General features: G+C 34.6%; 4 protein-coding genes across 10 annotated transcripts in view; 3 read left to right on the top strand and 1 right to left on the bottom strand.

The window, feature by feature from the left end:
* LOC129786050 (putative fatty acyl-CoA reductase CG5065) overlaps window positions 1-24,957 on the top strand; it is an 824,046-nt gene that overhangs the window by 7,978 nt on the left and 791,111 nt on the right. Inside the window, exon 8 of one of the 2 annotated variants that reach the window (XR_008750087.1) lies at window positions 5-317. Coding sequence is in view for 1 of the 2 variants with exons in the window: in XM_055820848.1 (XP_055676823.1) it covers window positions 5-149 (145 nt within the window). In the remaining variant the exon portion in view is untranslated. Of the gene's footprint in view, window positions 1-4; window positions 379-24,957 lie in introns of those variants that run through there. The other variant, XM_055820848.1, reaches the window with a different exon arrangement.
* Window positions 376-24,723, bottom strand: LOC129786137 (mitochondrial nicotinamide adenine dinucleotide transporter SLC25A51). 3 transcript variants are annotated; one of them, XM_055820979.1, is made up of 4 exons: window positions 24,705-24,723; window positions 1,227-1,743; window positions 1,028-1,157; window positions 376-967 (listed from the first exon to the last, which is right to left on the bottom strand). In XM_055820979.1, the coding sequence occupies exons 2-4, from the start codon at window positions 1,706-1,708 to the stop codon at window positions 683-685; spliced, it is 897 nt and encodes a 298-aa protein (XP_055676954.1). In that variant the 5' UTR covers window positions 1,709-1,743; window positions 24,705-24,723; the 3' UTR covers window positions 376-682. The 3 variants fall into 3 exon arrangements, with proteins under 3 accessions (XP_055676954.1, XP_055676952.1, XP_055676953.1); XM_055820977.1 differs by lacking the exon at window positions 24,705-24,723 and adding an exon at window positions 2,077-2,205; XM_055820978.1 differs by lacking the exon at window positions 24,705-24,723 and adding an exon at window positions 1,821-1,936.
* Window positions 2,826-5,938, top strand: LOC129786181 (maternal protein exuperantia-1-like). Of its 2 annotated transcripts, XM_055821031.1 has the most exons (3): window positions 2,826-3,094; window positions 4,890-5,460; window positions 5,529-5,938. In XM_055821031.1, the coding sequence occupies exons 2-3, from the start codon at window positions 5,325-5,327 to the stop codon at window positions 5,702-5,704; spliced, it is 312 nt and encodes a 103-aa protein (XP_055677006.1). In that variant the 5' UTR covers window positions 2,826-3,094; window positions 4,890-5,324; the 3' UTR covers window positions 5,705-5,938. The 2 variants fall into 2 exon arrangements, with proteins under 2 accessions (XP_055677006.1, XP_055677004.1); XM_055821029.1 differs by having other exon boundaries at window positions 4,890-5,938.
* LOC129785944 (uncharacterized) lies at window positions 14,740-21,463 on the top strand. Of its 3 annotated transcripts, XM_055820618.1 has the most exons (9): window positions 14,740-15,917; window positions 15,989-16,348; window positions 16,420-16,779; window positions 16,851-17,186; window positions 17,258-17,617; window positions 17,689-18,024; window positions 18,096-18,368; window positions 18,440-18,886; window positions 18,958-21,463. In XM_055820618.1, the coding sequence occupies exons 1-9, from the start codon at window positions 15,545-15,547 to the stop codon at window positions 21,201-21,203; spliced, it is 5,091 nt and encodes a 1,696-aa protein (XP_055676593.1). In that variant the 5' UTR covers window positions 14,740-15,544; the 3' UTR covers window positions 21,204-21,463. The 3 variants fall into 3 exon arrangements, with proteins under 3 accessions (XP_055676593.1, XP_055676595.1, XP_055676594.1); XM_055820620.1 differs by lacking the exon at window positions 16,851-17,186; XM_055820619.1 differs by lacking the exon at window positions 17,689-18,024.

The following is a 24,957-nucleotide window of genomic DNA, read 5'->3' as shown; positions in this document are numbered from 1 at the left end:
ACAGATTGTACTATCTAGATAAACTCGTTACATTTATCTTCTATGGTTTTCTACTCTGGCTAATTTGGACCAATTTGGATGTTATTGGAAGTTCTGTTCACTTTGTCTTTGAACAGTCTAAAAATTTACTCACCAAGTCCTCATCTTAGCGCTAAGTCAATTATCTTTGGTTCTGATTAAATTTTATCGTCAGGTAGATGTATGGTTTTAACGTTTAAGAAGTCATTAAAGGAAATGTGGTTTTCCTTAAAAAGATTATACTCAATAGATTTAAATAAATAAACTTTTATGTGTTTTTTGGTAGATAAGAAAAAAATGTTTTTTTTTTATTTTGCAAAGAAATGATCGAATGTTGCGAATCATAAAACATGTAGGTATAAAAAACAACAAGTTTATTAATTAAATAAAAATTACACACATTAAAGGCGAAACTGGATTTGGCTAAGGGACATCTTTGTGCAATTAGCACCACATTGTAAATGCAGCAGATAAAATATTTATTTGTTTTCTTTTTCTAATTTTTTTCACTCAAATCGGGCACGTCTGAACTCTAAACTTGTTCATGATAAATCTACTTATTTATATGAAAATTAAGACTAGACACATGAGGATTTTTATTATAATGCTAAATAAACTTGCATACGAAATATACATTATTTTTTTGCATTCTTTCCCACTGTTCTCAATAAATCATTTTCTTAATTTGCTCATAAGCCATATTCATAATGCCCCAACTAAAAAACGCCCTTGTGCAATTAATACTTACACCTTTGTAAACATTGCGCCACTTGCAGCCTCTCTCTTTGTATATATGAATTAACACTGGTACAAAATTCACATAGGGACCCCCAATTGTGCTCTGCATGTAAACTTTCACGACATTCAGTGGGTAGAATACCGAGCTCGTGAATGCACCAATTAGGGCCCCAGCGAAGAATTCTTGTATGCTTTGATATAAACTATTGTCCTGCAAGGAAAGATCAAACTTAACTTTTTAGGAAATTTAACATTCAAGTAGAATTCTTACCCGATGGGGGAGTCGAGCATGAGCTTCTTCCCTGAGAACGAAAAACACTGAGTTCGATGGTCCATTGCGGAAGAGAATTGGCAGAAGACCTCGATAGAGCTCCCTGAAGCCATATCCAAGCCAAACATATCTAAAAATTAAAGCATTTTAAAGGATTTTTCAATAAAAAATTCAATTCTATAAAATAAATCAAACTTACTTGAATGCCTGAGGTGTATTCTTGAAGTTGGTGTGATAAGCCGAATCCGCCAGGAGCGTTTGAATCCTCTCAAAGGGCATTAGAGCAGTTTCAACTGTACCCGCAATGATTCCTGCCCAAACCTTCGCAACGTAGGGATTTACATTCAAATTCTCCACAAGGGGTTTCCTTGTACCCTCATACACCCCAAACATCAGGGATAGCGAGAGGGTTTTCTGTGCTAGCGGAGGGAACATGCCACGATAGAGAAAAGAGATTCCTTCATGGCGCAACTCCTCAAAGGCTGAACTCGCTTTGACGCCATGCAACATTTGTCGGAAGATTATCTTATGGATGGGATAGGTGGCTGTTATGTTGACAAATGCTGCACCCCAACCACATGCAAATTCCCGGATGTCGAAAGCAGAGAGAGGATTGGAACTCATCATTAACATTCGCTGATTGCTGGCCGGTAATGATTCTTTCGCTGTTGATTTTGACATTGTTCTATGCTAAATTGTACGAAGATTCATTCATTCTGGAAGAGAAAACCAAAGAAAAATCATTAGAAAATCTTCATTTACTTGAGCCACTTCAGCTTATCAGGGGAATTACTCTTTTAGGTTAGAATTGGCAAAATGAGAGAATCAACATGAGATAGAATTAATTTAGGAAAATTATTTGAGGTAAAGGTTAATAGAAAATAGATTAATTTAGGTCAATAGCACTCAACGTCACGAGGAAATTTTTTTTTGCTTTTCACGAGAAAAACTCTGGTGGGAATGGTGGGAATAATCTTCCCACACCATGTTACATAAGGAAGAATTCTTTTAGGGACCTTCAAGAAAATTTTCCCAATAACAATAATTACTTATTAAATAAAAATAGCTGCTTCTGGCCTTTCTTATCACTGCACTCAGTTTATTCATTCTACACTGCGTATCATGTTTACAAACAGGATATTATTTTTGCGCAAAACACATCGACGTGCCCAAAGATTATGAACCATATTCGACTATGGCTAGTAATCGACGATTGCATATTTCGATGCGCCAACTATCCCCCCACCATCCCTGAAAATATTATCTCAAAATTCATATGTCCCCGAGGAAATATAAGGGGTTTTCTGAAAAGTGCGGAGGAAAATTTTTCTTCAACTCCGCAGATTACAAACCATTTATCTTCGGGTCATGAAGCATTTGCTGCAATGCTGCATGGAAATTTTATTTTCGCACGCGCGGCCGTAGCGTTTTGTTTACAGTTGAAAATCGTGGTGTATTTCGCTAAATTTACCACATAATTACGCGAATTGCTTATCAAAAAGAGTAAAAATGTTTATTATAGTGTTAAAGGATAATTTATTTAAAAGTAATTGTGTGAAATCTATAAAATTAGTGATTGGATTCTCGCAGAAGAATTTTGTAAGTATAACCTCACAAATCTCTTATTTTTGGTATCTTGATTGCCTTTTCGCCCCACTTTCATGAATTTACAACATTTTGATTCAATTTATTGCAGTGATCCATGAAAATACCTATATGGGGATCATCTTCAGGCCATATGAGTGAATGAAAGCCGAGTTTATGACAAATCACCATATTGCGCCAATGTCCTGTCCGGGAATTAGAAAATGAGATGTGTAAGACGATGAAGATCTCCTTTATTTTCGGCATCAACATGCGGCTTCTGGATAACTGATCGGTCGGCGGCAGGGAGGTTTCCGCACACCTTCATAATGCTCCTGGAAGTTCGACCAGAGGAAAGGCACATTTCTATTACAAGAATGACAACGGAGTGTCCGCTTTGGAAGGTGAATTGGAAGGGCATCATTATGCTCTACCATGAGCAACGAAAATTTGTGCCCTACATGCCCTAGAAGTGCTCAAGAAGTAAGTAGCCCCAATATATTTTTTGTTCATTCTTTTTTCCTTCTTTGTTTCGGAAGACAAAATCAGAAGACGTAAACATTCCGAGTGTTGGGTTAGCAACTTGAAGTTTGTACACTTTTTGAATACACTTTTCCTTCCCGGAACGGTATGATGTGTGCCCGGAGAGTATCATAAGTGCCTAGAAGTTCAGCAGGATGACTGCCAGTTGCATCAGGAAGATTCTAAGGGATCTTAGGAACTTCCTTTTCATCAACCGGCTGATCCTTGTATCATCTTTGGGCTAAAATCTGAGTCTATAAAAATGCTTCACGCAATTGCAAAGAGAACCTCCTAAATGGACAGATTTTGATCCCTAAATGATATCAAGGATCAGCCAGGTCTTGAAAAGAAGGTTCCTAAGAAGCCTTAGACACTCCCTCATACAATTGGCAGTCATCCTGCTTAACTTCCAGGCACTTATGATACTCTCCGGGCACACATCATACCGTTCCGGGAAGAAAAAAGTGTATTGAAAAGTGTTCAAACTTTAAGTTGCTTGCTGGGTGGCTCATAAGAAATGTAATACAGTCACCCAGCACTCGGATAGTTCCAAAATACGCCCTTAGTTTGTGGGGATTTGAAAAAAAAATTGTTGAAAAAAGTCATTGAAAACGCGGAAAGGGAACGGTTTCTGCGGGGAGAATAATATTAAATAAAGGTCAGAAGATTCATTTTTGTGATCTCTTTGAAGGTGTAGTTAATTGGAATTTACAGTTGGGGCACTTTGGGGCTTCCAGGAGTGAACAATTGGTTCAATTTGATTTAATTTTGTCGATTTTTAAACGATTTTTTTCTGGTTCAAGTAATATTTTTCGGTGTTTTATTAAATTATTTTCTTTTTTAAAGATTTTGGCATATTCTTTTTTTAAATCTTCAGAGTTTCTAGAGATGATTCGCGTTTCTTGATGAATTAATACCAAAGAATTAAAAAAATTAAATTTAATTTTATGTAGCTCTGTTTTATTTTCTTTTTTTTTTCTTCAATTTTTTAAAAACTCTTTGTGTTATTTTTAGGAAAGGTTAAAATTTCGTAAAATTATAAAGAATTCTTTTTTTTTAATTAAATTCTTTTTTGTTTGATTTTTGAAAGGTTATTTTACTCAAAAACAAGAAAAATTAAGGGGTTTTTAAGGACTTTGAATTTGTTTTGTGAATCCTTATTTTTTCCTTAATTTTTTTATTAGCTTCAAATAATTTGAGAAAATTTTATAGAACTCTTGATCTTTTACAGAACTTCTGTTTTTTTTTTTTAAATTGTTGAGAAATTTCTAATATGTAAAAAGTTATTTGCATTAAAAAATATTTTAGAATTCATAATATTTTTTAAACGTTAGAGATTTTCGAGAAACCCTATTATTTTTTTTGAAGAATTTAAAACAGTTCAAAAGTTTTTTTTTTATTTTTTGTTAAAAAAAAATACTTAAAAGGCTTTAAGGATTCGAAGATCTTATCTTTAGCGGAACACTGAGAATTTTAAGATTTAAAGGATTTAGATTTTATGTACATAGATATTGATTAAATCATCAAAACTATAGGATTATTGTAAATCTTAAAACAATATATCTTAGGTAATCTAAAGATTCACACGATTCATATTCACGCAAATTCATAATTCTTAACCCTTTCATTGCAAACCTAATTTAACAAAATCTTGTAGAAAAGGAAAGATTCTAAACTTTATAGAATTTGTTTCTTTAATTTTCTTTCAAATTTTTCTACCTAATTTTTTTTAATTCTTTCAATTCTTTCTTTCAAGGTACGACATGCTCCCACTCTTCAAAACCTCCATTGTTAGGCTTCACAAGTGTCTACCCATTGCATTGGCTAAGAATGAATGTGGGGTAACTTTGAAGTATTTCACCCTGAAGGAACTCAAGAAGGTCATCTTGAAATGCGATGATGATGATAGGAATGATATTGAGAGTAGTGCCAAGATACGCTCAAAGATTGCCTATGATGTGTCGAAGATGTTGGTAAATAAACCATCTCCAGTTACTGTTGAGGTGAAGAAGGAAGATGTTGAAGCTGCTGCGATGCAGCAACCGGAAGCAGCTGTTCAGCAGAATTACAATAGCAGGAGAGTTAAGAGCAAAAGCCGGAGCAACAGGGGAAACAAGTTGAGGAAAAAGGAGAACGTAATAAAGTAAAGGAAGCTGCTCAGGAGGTTGTTGAAACGCCCTGTGTACCTGAGATGCAGGGAGAAGAAGCCAAACCGGCTGTTATGCTAGTTGTGAAGCAAGCAACAACGGAGAAGGAGCGAACAGTTGTCTTCTATCGTGATATCATGGGCATAACGAGGACAATTAAGGAGAACCTCCAGGAATTGGGTAAGCAGCAAACAATTCTGGACAGGCTGAATTCTCTAAGTGCGATTATTGTTGTCGATTACTTCAAGACTATTCTCTATACCATCGTGTTAAGGGTGTTACCTTTCGACCTTTCCTGGCGGAACAGGGCTTCGTTATGAGAAAGTTACAGGACTTACAGGACATCTGGGGGAAGGAGAAGCGCGATGGCATCAGGGTGGCCGTTGCGGAACTACGGGAACTCAAGGAGGATGACACGACGTAGTTAACGGATCTCCTTGATTGTCATTTTGATTCAGAGAAGCAGCTAATTAAGCCATTGTCCAGGAAGACCAACAAGAGGCGCTTCCATAAGAGACAAACTTCGAGAATTTCATCAAAAAGCGAAATATTCAAAAGGGAAATAATCAACGAGAGACAATCAGCAGCATCACAATGGTGAGAAAAAAAGATCTCTTTTTAAAGGTAATTCTTAAAATAAAAATCGTCTTCAAATAAAATTTTTCTGTGTAAAGAATTTCTGGTAATTTAGAGGAGAAAGAAAAGAATCCTTTAAAAACAATTTATTGATTAATTTGTTGAGAAACTAGAGATTCTCTTTTTTTTAGAGTAATTCTTGAATAAAAAAAGAAATTTTTTTCTGTGTCATTTCCGTGTAAAGAATTTCTAGTAATTTAGAGGAGAAAGAAAAGAATCCTTTAAAAACAATTTATTGATTAATTTGTTGAGAAACTAGAGATTCTCTTTTTTTTTTAGAGTAATTCTTGAAAAAAAAAGAGATTTTGTCTGTGTCATTTCCGTGTAAAGAATTTCTAGTAATTTAGAGGAGAAAGAAAAGAATCCTTTAAAAACAATTTATTGATTAATTTGTTGAGAAACTAGAGATTCTCTTTTTTTTTAGAGTAATTCTTGAAAAAAAAAGAGATTTTGTCTGTGTCATTTCCGTGTAAAGAATTTCTAGTAATTTAGAGGAGAAAGAAAAGAATCCTTTAAAAACAATTTATTGATTAATTTGTTGAGAAACTAGAGATTCTCTTTTTTTTTTAGAGTAATTCTTGAAAAAAAAAGAGATTTTGTCTGTGTCATTTCCGTGTAAAGAATTTCTGGTAATTTAGAGGAGAAAGAAAAGAATCCTTTAAAAACAATTTATTGATTAATTTGTTGAGAAACTAGAGATTCTCTTTTTTTTTAGAGTAATTCTTGAAAAAAAAAAGAGATTTTGTCTGTGTCATTTCCGTGTAAAGAATTTCTGGTAATTTAGAGGAGAAAGAAAAGAATCCTTTAAAAACAATTTATTGATTAATTTGTTGAGAAACTAGAGATTCTCTTTTTTTTTAGAGTAATTCTTGAAAAAAAAAGAGATTTTGTCTGTGTCATTTCCGTGTAAAGAATTTCTAGTAATTTAGAGGAGAAAGAAAAGAATCCTTTAAAAACAATTTATTGATTAATTTGTTGAGAAACTAGAGATTCTCTTTTTTTTTAGAGTAATTCTTGAAAAAAAAAGAGATTTTGTCTGTGTCATTTCCGTGTAAAGAATTTCTAGTAATTTAGAGGAGAAAGAAAAGAATCCTTTAAAAACAATTTATTGATTAATTTGTTGAGAAACTAGAGATTCTCTTTTTTTTTTTAGAGTAATTCTTGAAAAAAAAAAGAGATTTTGTCTGTGTCATTTCCGTGTAAAGAATTTCTAGTAATTTAGAGGAGAAAGAAAAGAATCCTTTAAAAACAATTTATTGATTAATTTGTTGAGAAACTAGAGATTCTCTTTTTTTTTAGAGTAATTCTTGAAAAAAAAAGAGATTTTGTCTGTGTCATTTCCGTGTAAAGAATTTCTAGTAATTTAGAGGAGAAAGAAAAGAATCCTTTAAAAACAATTTATTGATTAATTTGTTGAGAAACTAGAGATTCTCTTTTTTTTTAGAGTAATTCTTGAAAAAAAAAGAGATTTTGTCTGTGTCATTTCCGTGTAAAGAATTTCTAGTAATTTAGAGGAGAAAGAAAAGAATCCTTTAAAAACAATTTATTGATTAATTTGTTGAGAAACTAGAGATTCTCTTTTTTTTTAGAGTAATTCTTGAAAAAAAAAGAGATTTTGTCTGTGTCATTTCCGTGTAAAGAATTTCTAGTAATTTAGAGGAGAAAGAAAAGAATCCTTTAAAAACAATTTATTGATTAATTTGTTGAGAAACTAGAGATTCTCTTTTTTTTTTAGAGTAATTCTTGAAAAAAAAAAGAGATTTTGTCTGTGTCATTTCCGTGTAAAGAATTTCTAGTAATTTAGAGGAGAAAGAAAAGAATCCTTTAAAAACAATTTATTGATTAATTTGTTGAGAAACTAGAGATTCTCTTTTTTTTTAGAGTAATTCTTGAAAAAAAAAAGAGATTTTGTCTGTGTCATTTCCGTGTAAAGAATTTCTAGTAATTTAGAGGAGAAAGAAAAGAATCCTTTAAAAACAATTTATTGATTAATTTGTTGAGAAACTAGAGATTCTCTTTTTTTTTAGAGTAATTCTTGAAAAAAAAAGAGATTTTGTCTGTGTCATTTCCGTGTAAAGAATTTCTAGTAATTTAGAGGAGAAAGAAAAGAATCCTTTAAAAACAATTTATTGATTAATTTGTTGAGAAACTAGAGATTCTCTTTTTTTTTTAGAGTAATTCTTGAAAAAAAAAAAGAGATTTTGTCTGTGTCATTTCCGTGTAAAGAATTTCTAGTAATTTAGAGGAGAAAGAAAAGAATCCTTTAAAAACAATTTATTGATTAATTTGTTGAGAAACTAGAGATTCTCTTTTTTTTTAGAGTAATTCTTGAAAAAAAAAGAGATTTTGTCTGTGTCATTTCCGTGTAAAGAATTTCTAGTAATTTAGAGGAGAAAGAAAAGAATCCTTTAAAAACAATTTATTGATTAATTTGTTGAGAAACTAGAGATTCTCTTTTTTTTTTAGAGTAATTCTTGAAAAAAAAAGAGATTTTGTCTGTGTCATTTCCGTGTAAAGAATTTCTAGTAATTTAGAGGAGAAAGAAAAGAATCCTTTAAAAACAATTTATTGATTAATTTGTTGAGAAACTAGAAATTCTCTTTTTTTTTTAGAGTAATTCTTGAAAAAAAAAAGAGATTTTGTCTGTGTCATTTCCGTGTAAAGAATTTCTGGTAATTTAGAGGAGAAAGAAAAGAATCCTTTAAAAACAATTTATTGATTAATTTGTTGAGAAACTAGAGATTCTCTTTTTTTTTTAGAGTAATTCTTGAAAAAAAAAAGAGATTTTGTCTGTGTCATTTCCGTGTAAAGAATTTCTAGTAATTTAGAGGAGAAAGAAAAGAATCCTTTAAAAACAATTTATTGATTAATTTGTTGAGAAACTAGAAATTCTCTTTTTTTTTTAGAGTAATTCTTGAAAAAAAAAGAGATTTTGTCTGTGTCATTTCCGTGTAAAGAATTTCTGGTAATTTAGAGGAGAAAGAAAAGAATCCTTTAAAAACAATTTATTGATTAATTTGTTGAGAAACTAGAGATTCTCTTTTTTTTTAGAGTAATTCTTGAAAAAAAAAAGAGATTTTGTCTGTGTCATTTCCGTGTAAAGAATTTCTAGTAATTTAGAGGAGAAAGAAAAGAATCCTTTAAAAACAATTTATTGATTAATTTGTTGAGAAACTAGAAATTCTCTTTTTTTTTTAGAGTAATTCTTGAAAAAAAAAGAGATTTTGTCTGTGTCATTTCCGTGTAAAGAATTTCTAGTAATTTAGAGGAGAAAGAAAAGAATCCTTTAAAAACAATTTATTGATTAATTTGTTGAGAAACTAGAAATTCTCTTTTTTTTTTAGAGTAATTCTTGAAAAAAAAAGAGATTTTGTCTGTGTCATTTCCGTGTAAAGAATTTCTGGTAATTTAGAGGAGAAAGAAAAGAATCCTTTAAAAACAATTTATTGATTAATTTGTTGAGAAACTAGAGATTCTCTTTTTTTTTAGAGTAATTCTTGAAAAAAAAAAAGAGATTTTGTCTGTGTCATTTCCGTGTAAAGAATTTCTAGTAATTTAGAGGAGAAAGAAAAGAATCCTTTAAAAACAATTTATTGATTAATTTGTTGAGAAACTAGAAATTCTCTTTTTTTTTTAGAGTAATTCTTGAAAAAAAAAGAGATTTTGTCTGTGTCATTTCCGTGTAAAGAATTTCTAGTAATTTAGAGGAGAAAGAAAAGAATCCTTTAAAAACAATTTATTGATTAATTTGTTGAGAAACTAGAGATTCTCTTTTTTTTTTAGAGTAATTCTTGAAAAAAAAAGAGATTTTGTCTGTGTCATTTCCGTGTAAAGAATTTCTAGTAATTTAGAGGAGAAAGAAAAGAATCCTTTAAAAACAATTTATTGATTAATTTGTTGAGAAACTAGAGATTCTCTTTTTTTTTAGAGTAATTCTTGAAAAAAAAAGAGATTTTGTCTGTGTCATTTCCGTGTAAAGAATTTCTAGTAATTTAGAGGAGAAAGAAAAGAATCCTTTAAAAACAATTTATTGATTAATTTGTTGAGAAACTAGAGATTCTCTTTTTTTTTTAGAGTAATTCTTGAAAAAAAAAGAGATTTTGTCTGTGTCATTTCCGTGTAAAGAATTTCTGGTAATTTAGAGGAGAAAGAAAAGAATCCTTTAAAAACAATTTATTGATTAATTTGTTGAGAAACTAGAGATTCTCTTTTTTTTTTAGAGTAATTCTTGAAAAAAAAAGAGATTTTATCTGTGTCATTTCCGTGTAAAGAATTTCTAGTAATTTAGAGGAGAAAGAAAAGAATCCTTTAAAAACAATTTATTGATTAATTTGTTGAGAAACTAGAGATTCTCTTTTTTTTTAGAGTAATTCTTGAAAAAAAAAGAGATTTTGTCTGTGTCATTTCCGTGTAAAGAATTTCTAGTAATTTAGAGGAGAAAGAAAAGAATCCTTTAAAAACAATTTATTGATTAATTTGTTGAGAAACTAGAGATTCTCTTTTTTTTTAGAGTAATTCTTGAAAAAAAAAGAGATTTTGTCTGTGTCATTTCCGTGTAAAGAATTTCTAGTAATTTAGAGGAGAAAGAAAAGAATCCTTTAAAAACAATTTATTGATTAATTTGTTGAGAAACTAGAGATTCTCTTTTTTTTTTTAGAGTAATTCTTGAAAAAAAAAGAGATTTTGTCTGTGTCATTTCCGTGTAAAGAATTTCTGGTAATTTAGAGGAGAAAGAAAAGAATCCTTTAAAAACAATTTATTGATTAATTTGTTGAGAAACTAGAGATTCTCTTTTTTTTTAGAGTAATTCTTGAAAAAAAAAGAGATTTTGTCTGTGTCATTTCCGTGTAAAGAATTTCTAGTAATTTAGAGGAGAAAGAAAAGAATCCTTTAAAAACAATTTATTGATTAATTTGTTGAGAAACTAGAGATTCTCTTTTTTTTTTTAGAGTAATTCTTGAAAAAAAAAGAGATTTTGTCTGTGTCATTTCCGTGTAAAGAATTTCTGGTAATTTAGAGGAGAAAGAAAAGAATCCTTTAAAAACAATTTATTGATTAATTTGTTGAGAAACTAGAGATTCTCTTTTTTTTTTTAGAGTAATTCTTGAAAAAAAAAGAGATTTTGTCTGTGTCATTTCCGTGTAAAGAATTTCTAGTAATTTAGAGGAGAAAGAAAAGAATCCTTTAAAAACAATTTATTGATTAATTTGTTGAGAAACTAGAGATTCTCTTTTTTTTTAGAGTAATTCTTGAAAAAAAAAGAGATTTTGTCTGTGTCATTTCCGTGTAAAGAATTTCTAGTAATTTAGAGGAGAAAGAAAAGAATCCTTTAAAAACAATTTATTGATTAATTTGTTGAGAAACTAGAGATTCTCTTTTTTTTTTAGAGTAATTCTTGAAAAAAAAAGAGATTTTGTCTGTGTCATTTCCGTGTAAAGAATTTCTGGTAATTTAGAGGAGAAAGAAAAGAATCCTTTAAAAACAATTTATTGATTAATTTGTTGAGAAACTAGAGATTCTCTTTTTTTTTTAGAGTAATTCTTGAAAAAAAAAAGAGATTTTGTCTGTGTCATTTCCGTGTAAAGAATTTCTAGTAATTTAGAGGAGAAAGAAAAGAATCCTTTAAAAACAATTTATTGATTAATTTGTTGAGAAACTAGAGATTCTCTTTTTTTTTAGAGTAATTCTTGAAAAAAAAAGAGATTTTGTCTGTGTCATTTCCGTGTAAAGAATTTCTAGTAATTTAGAGGAGAAAGAAAAGAATCCTTTAAAAACAATTTATTGATTAATTTGTTGAGAAACTAGAAATTCTCTTTTTTTTTTAGAGTAATTCTTGAAAAAAAAAAGAGATTTTGTCTGTGTCATTTCCGTGTAAAGAATTTCTGGTAATTTAGAGGAGAAAGAAAAGAATCCTTTAAAAACAATTTATTGATTAATTTGTTGAGAAACTAGAGATTCTCTTTTTTTTTTTAGAGTAATTCTTGAAAAAAAAAGAGATTTTGTCTGTGTCATTTCCGTGTAAAGAATTTCTGGTAATTTAGAGGAGAAAGAAAAGAATCCTTTAAAAACAATTTATTGATTAATTTGTTGAGAAACTAGAGATTCTCTTTTTTTTTTAGAGTAATTCTTGAAAAAAAAAGAGATTTTGTCTGTGTCATTTCCGTGTAAAGAATTTCTGGTAATTTAGAGGAGAAAGAAAAGAATCCTTTAAAAACAATTTATTGATTAATTTGTTGAGAAACTAGAGATTCTCTTTTTTTTTAGAGTAATTCTTGAAAAAAAAAAGAGATTTTGTCTGTGTCATTTCCGTGTAAAGAATTTCTGGTAATTTAGAGGAGAAAGAAAAGAATCCTTTAAAAACAATTTATTGATTAATTTGTTGAGAAACTAGAGATTCTCTTTTTTTTTAGAGTAATTCTTGAAAAAAAAAAGAGATTTTGTCTGTGTCATTTCCGTGTAAAGAATTTCTAGTAATTTAGAGGAGAAAGAAAAGAATCCTTTAAAAACAATTTATTGATTAATTTGTTGAGAAACTAGAAATTCTCTTTTTTTTTTAGAGTAATTCTTGAAAAAAAAAAGAGATTTTGTCTGTGTCATTTCCGTGTAAAGAATTTCTAGTAATTTAGAGGAGAAAGAAAAGAATCCTTTAAAAACAATTTATTGATTAATTTGTTGAGAAACTAGAAATTCTCTTTTTTTTTTAGAGTAATTCTTGAAAAAAAAAAGAGATTTTGTCTGTGTCATTTCCGTGTAAAGAATTTCTGGTAATTTAGAGGAGAAAGAAAAGAATCCTTTAAAAACAATTTATTGATTAATTTGTTGAGAAACTAGAGATTCTCTTTTTTTTTTTAGAGTAATTCTTGAAAAAAAAAGAGATTTTGTCTGTGTCATTTCCGTGTAAAGAATTTCTGGTAATTTAGAGGAGAAAGAAAAGAATCCTTTAAAAACAATTTATTGATTAATTTGTTGAGAAACTAGAGATTCTCTTTTTTTTTTAGAGTAATTCTTGAAAAAAAAAGAGATTTTGTCTGTGTCATTTCCGTGTAAAGAATTTCTGGTAATTTAGAGGAGAAAGAAAAGAATCCTTTAAAAACAATTTATTGATTAATTTGTTGAGAAACTAGAGATTCTCTTTTTTTTTAGAGTAATTCTTGAAAAAAAAAGAGATTTTGTCTGTGTCATTTCCGTGTAAAGAATTTCTAGTAATTTAGAGGAGAAAGAAAAGAATCCTTTAAAAACAATTTATTGATTAATTTGTTGAGAAACTAGAGATTCTCTTTTTTTTTAGAGTAATTCTTGAATAAAAAAAGAGATTTTGTCTGTGTCATTTCCGTGTAAAGAATTTCTAGTAATTTAGAGGAGAAAGAAAAGAATCCTTTAAAAACAATTTATTGATTAATTTGTTGAGAAACTAGAAATTCTCTTTTTTTTTAGAGTAATTCTTGAAAAAAAAAGAGATTTTGTCTGTGTCATTTCCGTGTAAAGAATTTCTGGTAATTTAGAGGAGAAAGAAAAGAATCCTTTAAAAACAATTTATTGATTAATTTGTTGAGAAACTAGAAATTCTCTTTTTTTTTTAGAGTAATTCTTGAAAAAAAAAGAGATTTTGTCTGTGTCATTTCCGTGTAAAGAATTTCTAGTAATTTAGAGGAGAAAGAAAAGAATCCTTTAAAAACAATTTATTGATTAATTTGTTGAGAAACTAGAGATTCTCTTTTTTTTTAGAGTAATTCTCCACGGTGGTGCATTTGTAGTTCCGCATTGTGGATCCACTGTGGACCTAGATGTTTTACTGGGATTCGAGATCTTGAGACGATCCTGAGCCATCGTATTATTGCCGATGAGGGATTTCGAGAAGAAATTTTCGCATAAATGGGCGCATCAGATAATAATATTTGACACATTTATAATTAATAAGTAGGGGAGACCGGGGTTAAAAAAAGTCACTTAAGGGTTTAGAAAAAGCTCAAAATATCACATTTCCCAAATAGATCAAACAAAATGTATAGGTCATTTCTTTAGGAAATTTACTGCCCTATAACTCTTTCTCAGATCATTTTCTTCTATCTAGCTAGGAAATAAGATATTTTAGGCTTTTTCCAAACCCTTAAGTGACTTTATTAGCCCCGCCCTCCCCTATATTTTATTTATTAAATTTCTTAAACTGCTAAATACTTCCTTACTTCTCTGGGATTTTAAAGGTTTTCCTGTAATTAATATTATTCTTTTTTCGCTTTCGTGCTTCTAAAATAATCCTGTCTCTTGTTATACCTCGCCCGGAATATCCTTGGAGATTGGCAGACATTTTCTTGAATCTTAAGCTCCACAATGATCGCACTCTGAAGATTTTACATCCGTCAGAGATGGATTGAGACATCCCAGATGATAATGGTTTTGTATTTTGATCATTGTAGCCCTTGTAGATACCACACTCATACAGAAGTTCATCGTTGTTGTGGTACTGCGTGCTGAGAATCTTTCCGGAATTATTCTTTGATCGTGAAAGATTAATCGGTAGAAATGAAATGCCTATTTTGAGAGCAGGCACTGTTAGAATGAACATTGAACATCCATTTGGTAAAGTAACGTCAGCAGCATTTGCTACGGGCTTATGAATATTCTCAATGGCAATAAGGTTCTTGTTGGGGCAGAGTTCTCTAACATTTTTTTATAAATATTCGCCTTGGTTAATTCCTGACTCAGCTTCATCGTCTATTTTATTACGCCTTTTACTGAAACTGGATCAAGCAAAAACCTTCTGATATGCGTTTGCGTGTGTAAAATCCCTTACAGGAGCTTTATATCGCATAGGCATCTAAAATAATTAATGAAGATTAATATTTTGGCTAAGATTTTGTAAAAGATAAAAAGAAAATTTAATTTTCTTAAACGATATACTTTGTGACGGATCCGATGGATGAATTTAAACATTTTTCTATGAGCCTCGACGAATAAGATGATAAGAGAAGTGCTTCCCGGAAAACAGCTTCACAGAGGAAAGCTCATAAAATAGCTGCAGAATAAAATAAATGTTTTTCCAAAATATTATTGTGGGCTTAATCCGTAGCAGCTTTAAGTAGAAAAGACAAATTAAATAATCTTCTGCATTATGAGAAAACTTGTAAAGCTGCACTGAATTCTTTCCGGAACATGAAAGAAAATAATGTTTAGTAGTTTACCTCACTTTTATGGGTAAGTTATTTTTTGCTCTAGCTCGATACTTTTCACAACAAACTATAATGAATTATTTAAAACAATTAAGGAATATACTTTACAACTTATATTTTAAATACACATTTACACAACAGCAACACAGTTAGGAAATGAAAAATTCGAAAAAGTCAATTTTGAGGTTATGATTTATTCGTGGCTTACTTCGCATCAATAATGGCGTCAATGCTTTTTTTGTTTTTCTCCTACATTTTTGCGCCTTGCACGAATCATACGGATATATTTTGATTTTGAGAATTATTGTTGAGAAGAATAAGGTGAAAAGTGAAAACAGAAAAGATGGAAAGGAAGAGAATCAAAAAGAAAAAATCTTTTAAACAGAGAAAGCAAGGTAAGCCTAATTTTTAAAGTTTTTCAGAGAAAAAATACATAACCTCTGTTTCCATCTTTTAAAATTATGTCCTTTGTAGATCCTCTTCAAGCCACGGGACCCCCAAGTGCGGTAAAAAAGAGAGAGCGGGGAGAATATCCGGAAGAAGCTCTCGCGGAAGTGCACGCAGGACCCTCACGGTCAAAATCCGCCCGTGTGGTACAAAAGAGAGAGCGGGGAGAATATCCGGAAGAAGCTCTCGCGGAAGTGCACGCAGGACCCTCACGGTCAAAATCCGCCCGTGTGGTACAAAAGAGAGAGCGGGGAGAATATGCGGAAGAAGCTCTCGCGGAAGTGCACACAGGGCCTTCTGGATCCACGAAGGGGTCAAATGATGGAGGAAAGGTGGCTGAGAATGTTGTAAACATTTCCTCGACGGCATTGGCAGGTGACTCTGAAGGTAAATGACTTTTTTTAAAAGACTTTTATCTTGATTTTCTGCAAATTCTAACGAAATTTTGTTCTTTGTAGATCCCCTTCAAGCTACAGAATCCTTCCGTGTGCTACAAAAGAGAGAGCGGGGAGAATATCCGGAAGAAGCTCTCGCGGAAGTGCACGCAGGACCCTCACGGTCAAAATCCGCCCGTGTGGTACAAAAGAGAGAGCGGGGAGAATATCCGGAAGAAGCTCTCGCGGAAGTGCACGCAAGACCCTCACGGTCAAAATCCGCCCGTGTGGTACAAAAGAGAGAGCGTGGAGAATATGCGGAAGAAGCTCTCGCGGAAGTGCACACAGGGCCTTCTGGATCCACGAAGGGGTCAAATGATGGAGGAAAGGTGGCTGAGAATGTTGTAAACATTTCCTCGACGGCATTGGCAGGTGACTCTGAAGGTAAATGACTTTTTTTAAAAGACTTTTATCTTGATTTTCTGCAAATTCTAACGAAATTTTGTTCTTTGTAGATCCCCTTCAAGCTACAGAATCCTTCCGTGTGCTACAAAAGAGAGAGCGGGGAGAATATCCGGAAGAAGCTCTCGCGGAAGTGCACGCAGGACCCTCACGGTCAAAATCCGCCCGTGTGGTACAAAAGAGAGAGCGGGGAGAATATCCGGAAGAAGCTCTCGCGGAAGTGCACGCAAGACCCTCACGGTCAAAATCCGCCCGTGTGGTACAAAAGAGAGAGCGTGGAGAATATGCGGAAGAAGCTCTCGCGGAAGTGCACACAGGGCCTTCTGGATCCACGAAGGGGTCAAATGATGGAGGAAAGGTGGCTGAGAATGTTGTAAACATTTCCTCGACGGCATTGGCAGGTGACTCTGAAGGTAAATGACTTTTTTTAAAAGACTTTTATCTTGATTTTCTGCAAATTCTAACGAAATTTTGTTCTTTGTAGATCCATCTCCAGATAATGTGGATGAAATCTCCGAAAGCACGGTGTTGCAAACTGGATTGCCAGTGATGAGAAATCCTTTCGACGTAGATTTACAGGAGGAAATTTCACATTATTTTGCATCACCTCCTAGTTGGGATGAATCCAGCGGCAATTCAAACACCTCTGCAGAGGAAATGATTGTTTTGTATTCACCAGAGTGTGGAAAATATTCCGAAGAAGCTCACTCGGAAGTGCACGCAGGGCCTTCTGGATCCACGAAGGGGTCAAATGATGGAGGAAAGGTGGCTGAGAATGTTGTTAACATTCCCTGGACGGCATTGGCAGGTGACTCTGAAGGTAAATGACTTTTTTTAAAAGACTTTTATCTTGATTTTCTGCAAATTCTAACGAAATTTTGTTCTTTGTAGATCCCCTTCAAGCTACAGAATCCTTCCGTGTGCTACAAAAGAGAGAGCGGGGAGAATATCCGGAAGAAGCTCTCGCGGAAGTGCACGCAGGACCCTCACGGTCAAAATCCGCCCGTGTGGTACAAAAGAGAGAGCGGGGAGAATATCCGGAAGAAGCTCTCGCGGAAGTGCACGCAAGACCCTCACGGTCAAAATCCGCCCGTGTGGTACAAAAGAGAGAGCGGGGAGAATATGCGGAAGAAGCTCTCGCGGAAGTGCACGCAGGGCCTTCTGGATCCACGAAGGGGTCAAATGATGGAGGAAAGGTGGCTGAGAATGTTGTAAACATTTCCTCGACGGCATTGGCAGGTGACTCTGAAGGTAAATGACTTTTTTTAAAAGACTTTTATCTTGATTTTCTGCAAATTCTAACGAAATTTTGTTCTTTGTAGATCCATCTCCAGATAATGTGGATGAAATCTCCGAAAGCACGGTGTTGCAAACTGGATTGCCAGTGATGAGAAATCCTTTCGACGTAGATTTACAGGAGGAAATTTCACATCATTTTGCATCACCTCCTAGTTGGGATGAATCCAGCGGCAATTCAAACACCTCTGCAGAGGAAATGATTGTTTTGTATTCACCAGAGTGTGGAAAATATTCCGAAGAAGCTCACTCGGAAGTGCACGCAGGGCCTTCTGGATCCACGAAGGGGTCAAATGATGGAGGAAAGGTGGCTGAGAATGTTGTTAACATTCCCTGGACGGCATTGGCAGGTGACTCTGAAGGTAAATGACTTTTTTTAAAAGACTTTTATCTTGATTTTCTGCAAATTCTAACGAAATTTTGTTCTTTGTAGATCCCCTTCAAGCTACAGAATCCTTCCGTGTGCTACAAAAGAGAGAGCGGGGAGAATATCCGGAAGAAGCTCTCGCGGAAGTGCACGCAGGACCCTCACGGTCAAAATCCGCCCGTGTGGTACAAAAGAGAGAGCGGGGAGAATATGCGGAAGAAGCTCTCGCGGAAGTGCACGCAGGGCCTTCTGGATCCACGAAGGGGTCAAATGATGGAGGAAAGGTGGCTGAGAATGTTGTAAACATTTCCTCGACGGCATTGGCAGGTGACTCTGAAGGTAAATGACTTTTTTTAAAAGACTTTTATCTTGATTTTCTGCAAATTCTAACGAAATTTTGTTCTTTGTAGATCCCCTTCAAGCTACAGAATCCTTCCGTGTGCTACAAAAGAGAGAGCGGGGAGAATATCCGGAAGAAGCTCTCGCGGAAGTGCACGCAGGACCCTCACGGTCAAAATCCGCCCGTGTGGTACAAAAGAGAGAGCGGGGAGAATATCCGGAAGAAGCTCTCGCGGAAGTGCACGCAAGACCCTCACGGTCAAAATCCGCCCGTGTGGTACAAAAGAGAGAGCGGGGAGAATATGCGGAAGAAGCTCTCGCGGAAGTGCACGCAAGACCCTCACGGTCAAAATCCGCCCGTGTGGTACAAAAGAGAGAGCGGGGAGAATATGCGGAAGAAGCTCTCGCGGAAGTGCACGCAGGGCCTTCTGGATCCACGAAGGGGTCAAATGATGGAGGAAAGGTGGCTGAGAATGTTGTAAACATTTCCTCGACGGCATTGGCAGGTGACTCTGAAGGTAAATGACTTTTTTTAAAAGACTTTTATCTTGATTTTCTGCAAATTCTAACGAAATTTTGTTCTTTGTAGATCCATCTCCAGATAATGTGGATGAAATCTCCGAAAGCACGGTGTTGCAAACTGGATTGCCAGTGATGAGAAATCCTTTCGACGTAGATTTACAGGAGGAAATTTCACATCATTTTGCATCACCTCCTAGTTGGGATGAATCCAGCGGCAATTCAAACACCACTGCAGAGGAAATGATTGTTTTGTATTCGCCACCTCCACAATTTGCAGATAACAATATGAGAGACGAAGATTTATTTCAATCACCGTCAATTTCTCCACTTCCTCAACCGGATTGTTATCTCAGTGAATCGAATGATGCTGACAACTCTCAATCAATTTTGCCTTCGTCAACTCCAGAATCTGCAGATTATGATTTCAGCAGTTCTAATTGCTCAAACCTGGCTCAAAGCAGTGTGACAAAACCTTCTATAAGGAAGAGAAAATCAGTTAAAGCTGAAAGCGTCCGAAAAAAGCTTTTGTATGGTTTAGAGAAACAGGATGCGTCACAAAATCTCTCAAAGCCGAAGGTTCGTTTAAGAAGAAGAGATCCCAAAGCTCATAAAGATTCTATTAAAAAGATGGCTAAAAATGCAGGACTACAATACACAAAGAGGGATGGATCGATTGTTCCGGCAAAAGAAATGAAACAAGGATGTGAACCTACATGTCGGAAAAAGTGTTCACAAAGAGTTACATTAAATGACAGAAGGAAAAACTTTGAATCCTTTTGGGAGTGTGGCAGTGCCGTTCGACAATGGGAATTCATAGTAAGTCATTGCACTTCATCGAAACCGCAATTCACCAAAAATGATGCCACAAAACATTGGAAGACTTCACGAAAATACTTTCTTTTGGCCTCGGAAAGTGATAAGCGAATTGAAGTCTGCTTAAAGATGTTTGTGGATACACTCTCGATCAGTCATCAGATGGTAAAAACTGCGTTCTCAAAAATTGATCCAGAGTCATTTCTCATTGAAGAAGACCAAAGAGGCAAGTTTGAACGACAGATAAGGCAAGATTGGGAAGCAACAAAAAAATCGGTGATAGACCACATCAATTCTTTCCCTCGCGTGGAATCGCACTATGTGAGAGAAAACTCTACTAAAGAGTATTTGGAGGAGGGACTTTCTGTTGCGCAAATGCACAAGATGTATTTGGAAGTTATGGATAATTCTTCGGATGACCAGGTGGTTCGCGCAAGCCTACGTCAATATAGGGACGTTTTTAATGCGAACTTCAACCTAGCATTTCACGTTCCCAAAAAGGATGCCTGCGATGCTTGCACATCTTTCAATAATTGCTCCGCGTCAGAGAAAGAAATCCGCAGAAACGATCACATGGCTCATCTACAGGAGAAAAGTATAGCGAGAGAAATCAAAAATGAAAACAAGAAAGCAGCAAGGGAAAGCGATAATATTTGCGCCGCTGTTTTCGATTACGAAAAAATTCTCAACGCTCCCTCCAATCACGCGAGCGCGCTTTATTACAAAAGGAAATTGGGCGTTTTTAATTTTACAATCTATGACTTAGGCACCCAGAATGCCTGCTGCTACGTCTACGACGAAACCCAGGGGAAGAAGGGCGGGAGTGAGGTGGCGAGCTGCCTTTTAAACTTCATCAAGTCCGGAATTTCCAAAGGGAAGTCCAAATTTTTGTTCTGGTCGGATAACTGCCCCGGCCAGAACAAAAATACTCTCGTCTTTGGATTTTACCAGTTACTGGCCCAAGAGTTTTCGATTTCGATTGAACATCGCTTTTTGGTAAAAGGTCACACCCAGAATGAGGGCGATAGTGTCCATGCAGCAATTGAGAGAAAAACGAAAAATGCAGCCGTACACAGTCCATCACATTGGAGGGAAAAAATTAGGAGTGCGAGCGAAAAAGGAAAATATGATGTCATAGAAATGACAGTTCACGACTTTCTGAATTTCGAGAGCTTGCGTAAGAATTTGCTAATGGTGAGAAACACAACCGGAACATCTGTGAAGTGGTCGCAAATTTCGGAGATCTGCATTTCAAAGGACTTACCAACAATTATACGCTATCGAGAGAGTTTTTTAGAAAACAAAGAGTACATAATCGACTTGGAAGCTGGAAAGAAAAAGAAAGCATCTGCTAAAATGTCATTGGAAGATTTTTCTCCCACACGTTCCTCACCGATTCCTCTGAAAAAGGACAAGTACAAGGACCTAATGTACTTGTGCGAAAAGTTGTTGATTCCAACAGAATACCACTCATTTTATAAAAATCTGCCTGTGGAATAAATCTCAGTCAAAAATCTGTGAATTTAGCAAGTTCTTATAGTGAAATAAAAAGATTTTTCGTTATATCTGAAAATAAGTTTAATTTTATTAAAAGTAATTTAAAATTTTAATTTTTAAACAGGTGAATACAAGAATTTTATTAGTTTAACTCTTTGGGGATCACTGGACACTTTTAAGTGTCTGAATAACAATTCCTCAATAGAAAATCTTATAAGAAAAATTTCCGGGCCCCAACGTGTTAAAAAAAATACACAAAATTATTTTCCATCATAGAGATTCAGTTCCATTTGCTTAGGCTTTGGTACGAAAGATCTTTTCGATGTATGATCTAATGTGGATACAACTCTTGTTGACTGCCATGTAAAGGTTCAGATGAAAGACATCTAATCATAAATTCTCGAAAGGTTGTATTTGTTCCCGTTGATCACACGGAATTTTAAAGCTTTGAAAACAGGCTCACCTGAAGTATTCATGACCGTTATGGGTGATCAAGGGGTGTGCCACACTAAACTAGTTGTCTAGCTAAACTATTTCCTTTAAAGACTGCAATGATGTCATTTTGATCCTCAAGAACTGTTTTAATGTGTGTCCTCTACTCCGGAGGTTGACTTTAATACTGATGCGCGTACAGCAGAGACCGCAAATAATCTTCTCATGTGTCAATGGATGTTGCTCATGCTCGCGTGACGATTGAGATTCACCCTTCAGGTAAAATTCACTGAACAGATGGTGGATTTGATGGTATATCGCACACAGCATGATTCTCAATGTGAAGCGTTAGAACCACCGACCTGTGGTGTGAGGAATTGCTTGTAACATCAAAAACAAATGAGATTTTACTGCACGGCTGCGGGATGTCCATCGGATTCATTTGTTCTGATCAAAACGTTGAACAGCGACATTGAAACTTTTGAAACTCCTTCGCGGCTCCATATTTCCTCATTTTCACCTTTAAGTACTAAGGAAACACCCACATAAGCATTCGTAGAACTTCAAACACAAATGACGATGCCGAAGAACCTTCCGGACGGATCTAGTGCACATATTACACATCTCCTTTTCCTTGTAATGATGCTTCAGGTGCTGCGTAATGTTACTGACTACCTTTGGGCACATCTCACAAATCTGGGGGCGCTTTTTTACAGCAGCAGAAGCACCTTAATCCGCACTGAGAATTTTTAGGGGCGGTGGTATTGGGGGATGTTCCGCAGCATTCGTTGCTTCCTCTTCTCAATGTACTCCTCACAGATCCGAATTCACTGCTACTGTTGCGACTGTTGCAAATTTCCAAATTCCTGAAAAAATGTTTCCATTTTAGGGATTTTACGAACAAAAAACTCATCCGTACTCTCCATGATGTTCAAACATACTGGCCTGGCCTTTGATGTGACACTAATTCCAGCCAGGAAGAGAATCTAAGGGAAACTCTGGACACTTCCTTTCTATCGGGCGACTCCCACTCACTTATCCACAATTCACACACACTGAACTGTGAAAACTACTTAGAGGGCTTTTGCAGAGATTTTATGGGGGATGAAAAGACAAAATTGGGGAGCGCCCCAGTCGAAATGGCTAAAAAAGGGCATATTTACGAAAATGCCAAAAAATCAAAACAAAGCTTTGCAGCAAGAGAGACCGTGCAGCATGCAGCTCGGCATGCAGCATTTGCGCACGAACTTTGCCGAGCGGTCGGCTCGAAAGAAAATATTTTGATTTCCAAAGAGTACTAGCTATTTTTCCAAATTTTACTCTTATTTAGCGATTTTTCCGCATATTTCGTGAAAATTGTACGTGAAAATTGGTGAAAATACATAGAAAATGATAATATCTATCACAATCCATCATAGAACACCCAAAAAAGGTATGTTTAAGAGAATATAAGGCAAAAATAGGTGCATTTTAGAAAAACAGCTCTCCTGAAAAGTAGAGATTTTGAAAATGGATCATAATCTTTGGGCACGTCGACATTATTTTGGGAAGTCAATCATAACGCGTCCAGTTATTAGAGTTGGTATACCACAACGCGGATGGGTCAGTCTATGCGTTGTAATTTAATTTGTGAGTAGTAGTATTAAGGCAAAGTCGATTTTTTGTAAAATTTAGCAATTTGAAAGATTAAAATGCTTATATCTTGAGTTCTATTAGACCTACAGAAATTTCTTGACTAGTTTTGGAAAGGTATTGAAATAAGCTATAATCTGACATATATTTCGATACATTTCTAGGTCACCTCCAGAACATAAAATGGCGGATTTTTGTTCTACCAAAACAGTTTTTTGCACTTTTCGTCCTAAAGGAATGGTCCTAGGGGTTTTTGATGTTCTAGAAAGTTGTAGGGAATTGCAAAACCTTTAATTTGATACCAAGTTCAGAAAAATCGGACAAGCCGTTCAAGAGAAATGGCTCTTAGAACTTTTCAAATTCAAGAATTTTTCAAATGGCTATATCTTCTAAACGGCGACATAAATTTTCTTCATTTTCGGACTGACGATAGATATTGAATCAGGCTACAACATATCAAAATTTAAAGGAAATCTATAACAGATGTTCGGAGATATTGCCCCTTAAAGTTAGGCAATTTTTGTTTTTGATTTTAGCGCCTCTTGTGGATGTTTTTGAAACTTGAAATGATCTAAACAGTTGTAGGGCTTCTCAATACCCTTTATTTGATACCAAGATGATCAAAATCGGTCAAGCCGTTCTCGAGTTATATTGAAAAACACTTTTTGCTTTAGGCCGCCATATTTGCTAAACTGCCTTACCGATTTTCAAATATGAATTATCGATGAAAACGTCTCACTGAGCACTACTACTACTTACTTACTTAACCGGCACTACAGCTGATCTCCAGCCTTGGCCTGATCGAGGATCCTCCTCCATCTGTCCCTATCCCGCGCCACTGTCCGCCAGTACGGCACCCCTATTGACTTGGCGTCCCACTGAGCACTACAATATACTAAAATTTCAGACCTCTAACTATAAGGGAAGTGGTTGGCGGTATTTCAAAATGGCGGACGGCGGCCATCTTGGATTTTGAAAATGCGAAAAAATGAAATTTTACACCCACATTTCTATAGAAAACTTCAAACCAAGTCTCTATCTGTTACCGTTCTCGAGTTATAAGGCAAAGTTTGGACCACCGGCCGGAAGGCGGGCTGGATCAAAAATTTTCCACCGCCATTTTCGTAATGTGGGATGTCTAAAACGTGCTCATACCAAGTTTGAGCCCGATCTGAGGTGGTCGGTTTTTCCGACGATTACAATACTTGGAGTTGGCCACGAAGTGGAACACCAACTAATATTATTTACTCAAGGATTGTCTAAAACAGCTGATTGAAAACGCGAACAAATCTCACAGCATAATCGTCGTGTAAATCAGCACTTATCGTACACCATTCGTATATGCAACAAGTGCTGATTTATACGACCCTGATTTTTTCCCTCGCAAAATTTGCAAACGTGAATTTTGGTTTTTTGAATAAAAAAATCCTTAAAACTTACCATAATGCTTTTTCTTTACTTTTATGCAGCCTCTATATCCAGCTCTTTATAAAGAACCCAAAAACTAAAATTATTTGCTTTTGGATATCACCATCTGTCTCTACCGGAACGAATATCATTCGCAGAACTCGAATCTCAAAGACAAGAGGTTTGTGTATTATGTAATTCTCCGAGTTGCTGTGCGATCATAAGAAATCCTAGATGAATTTTAGTATAAAAATTTGCTTTTGGAATCACTTGGATTCACGAGATT

The sequence above is a fragment of the Lutzomyia longipalpis genome, chromosome 1, assembly GCF_024334085.1.
Source record: "Lutzomyia longipalpis isolate SR_M1_2022 chromosome 1, ASM2433408v1".
Classification (NCBI taxonomy): domain Eukaryota; kingdom Metazoa; phylum Arthropoda; class Insecta; order Diptera; family Psychodidae; genus Lutzomyia; species Lutzomyia longipalpis.
Note: the sequence above shows the minus strand (reverse complement) of the source record. Positions and strands in the feature narration are given on the sequence as shown.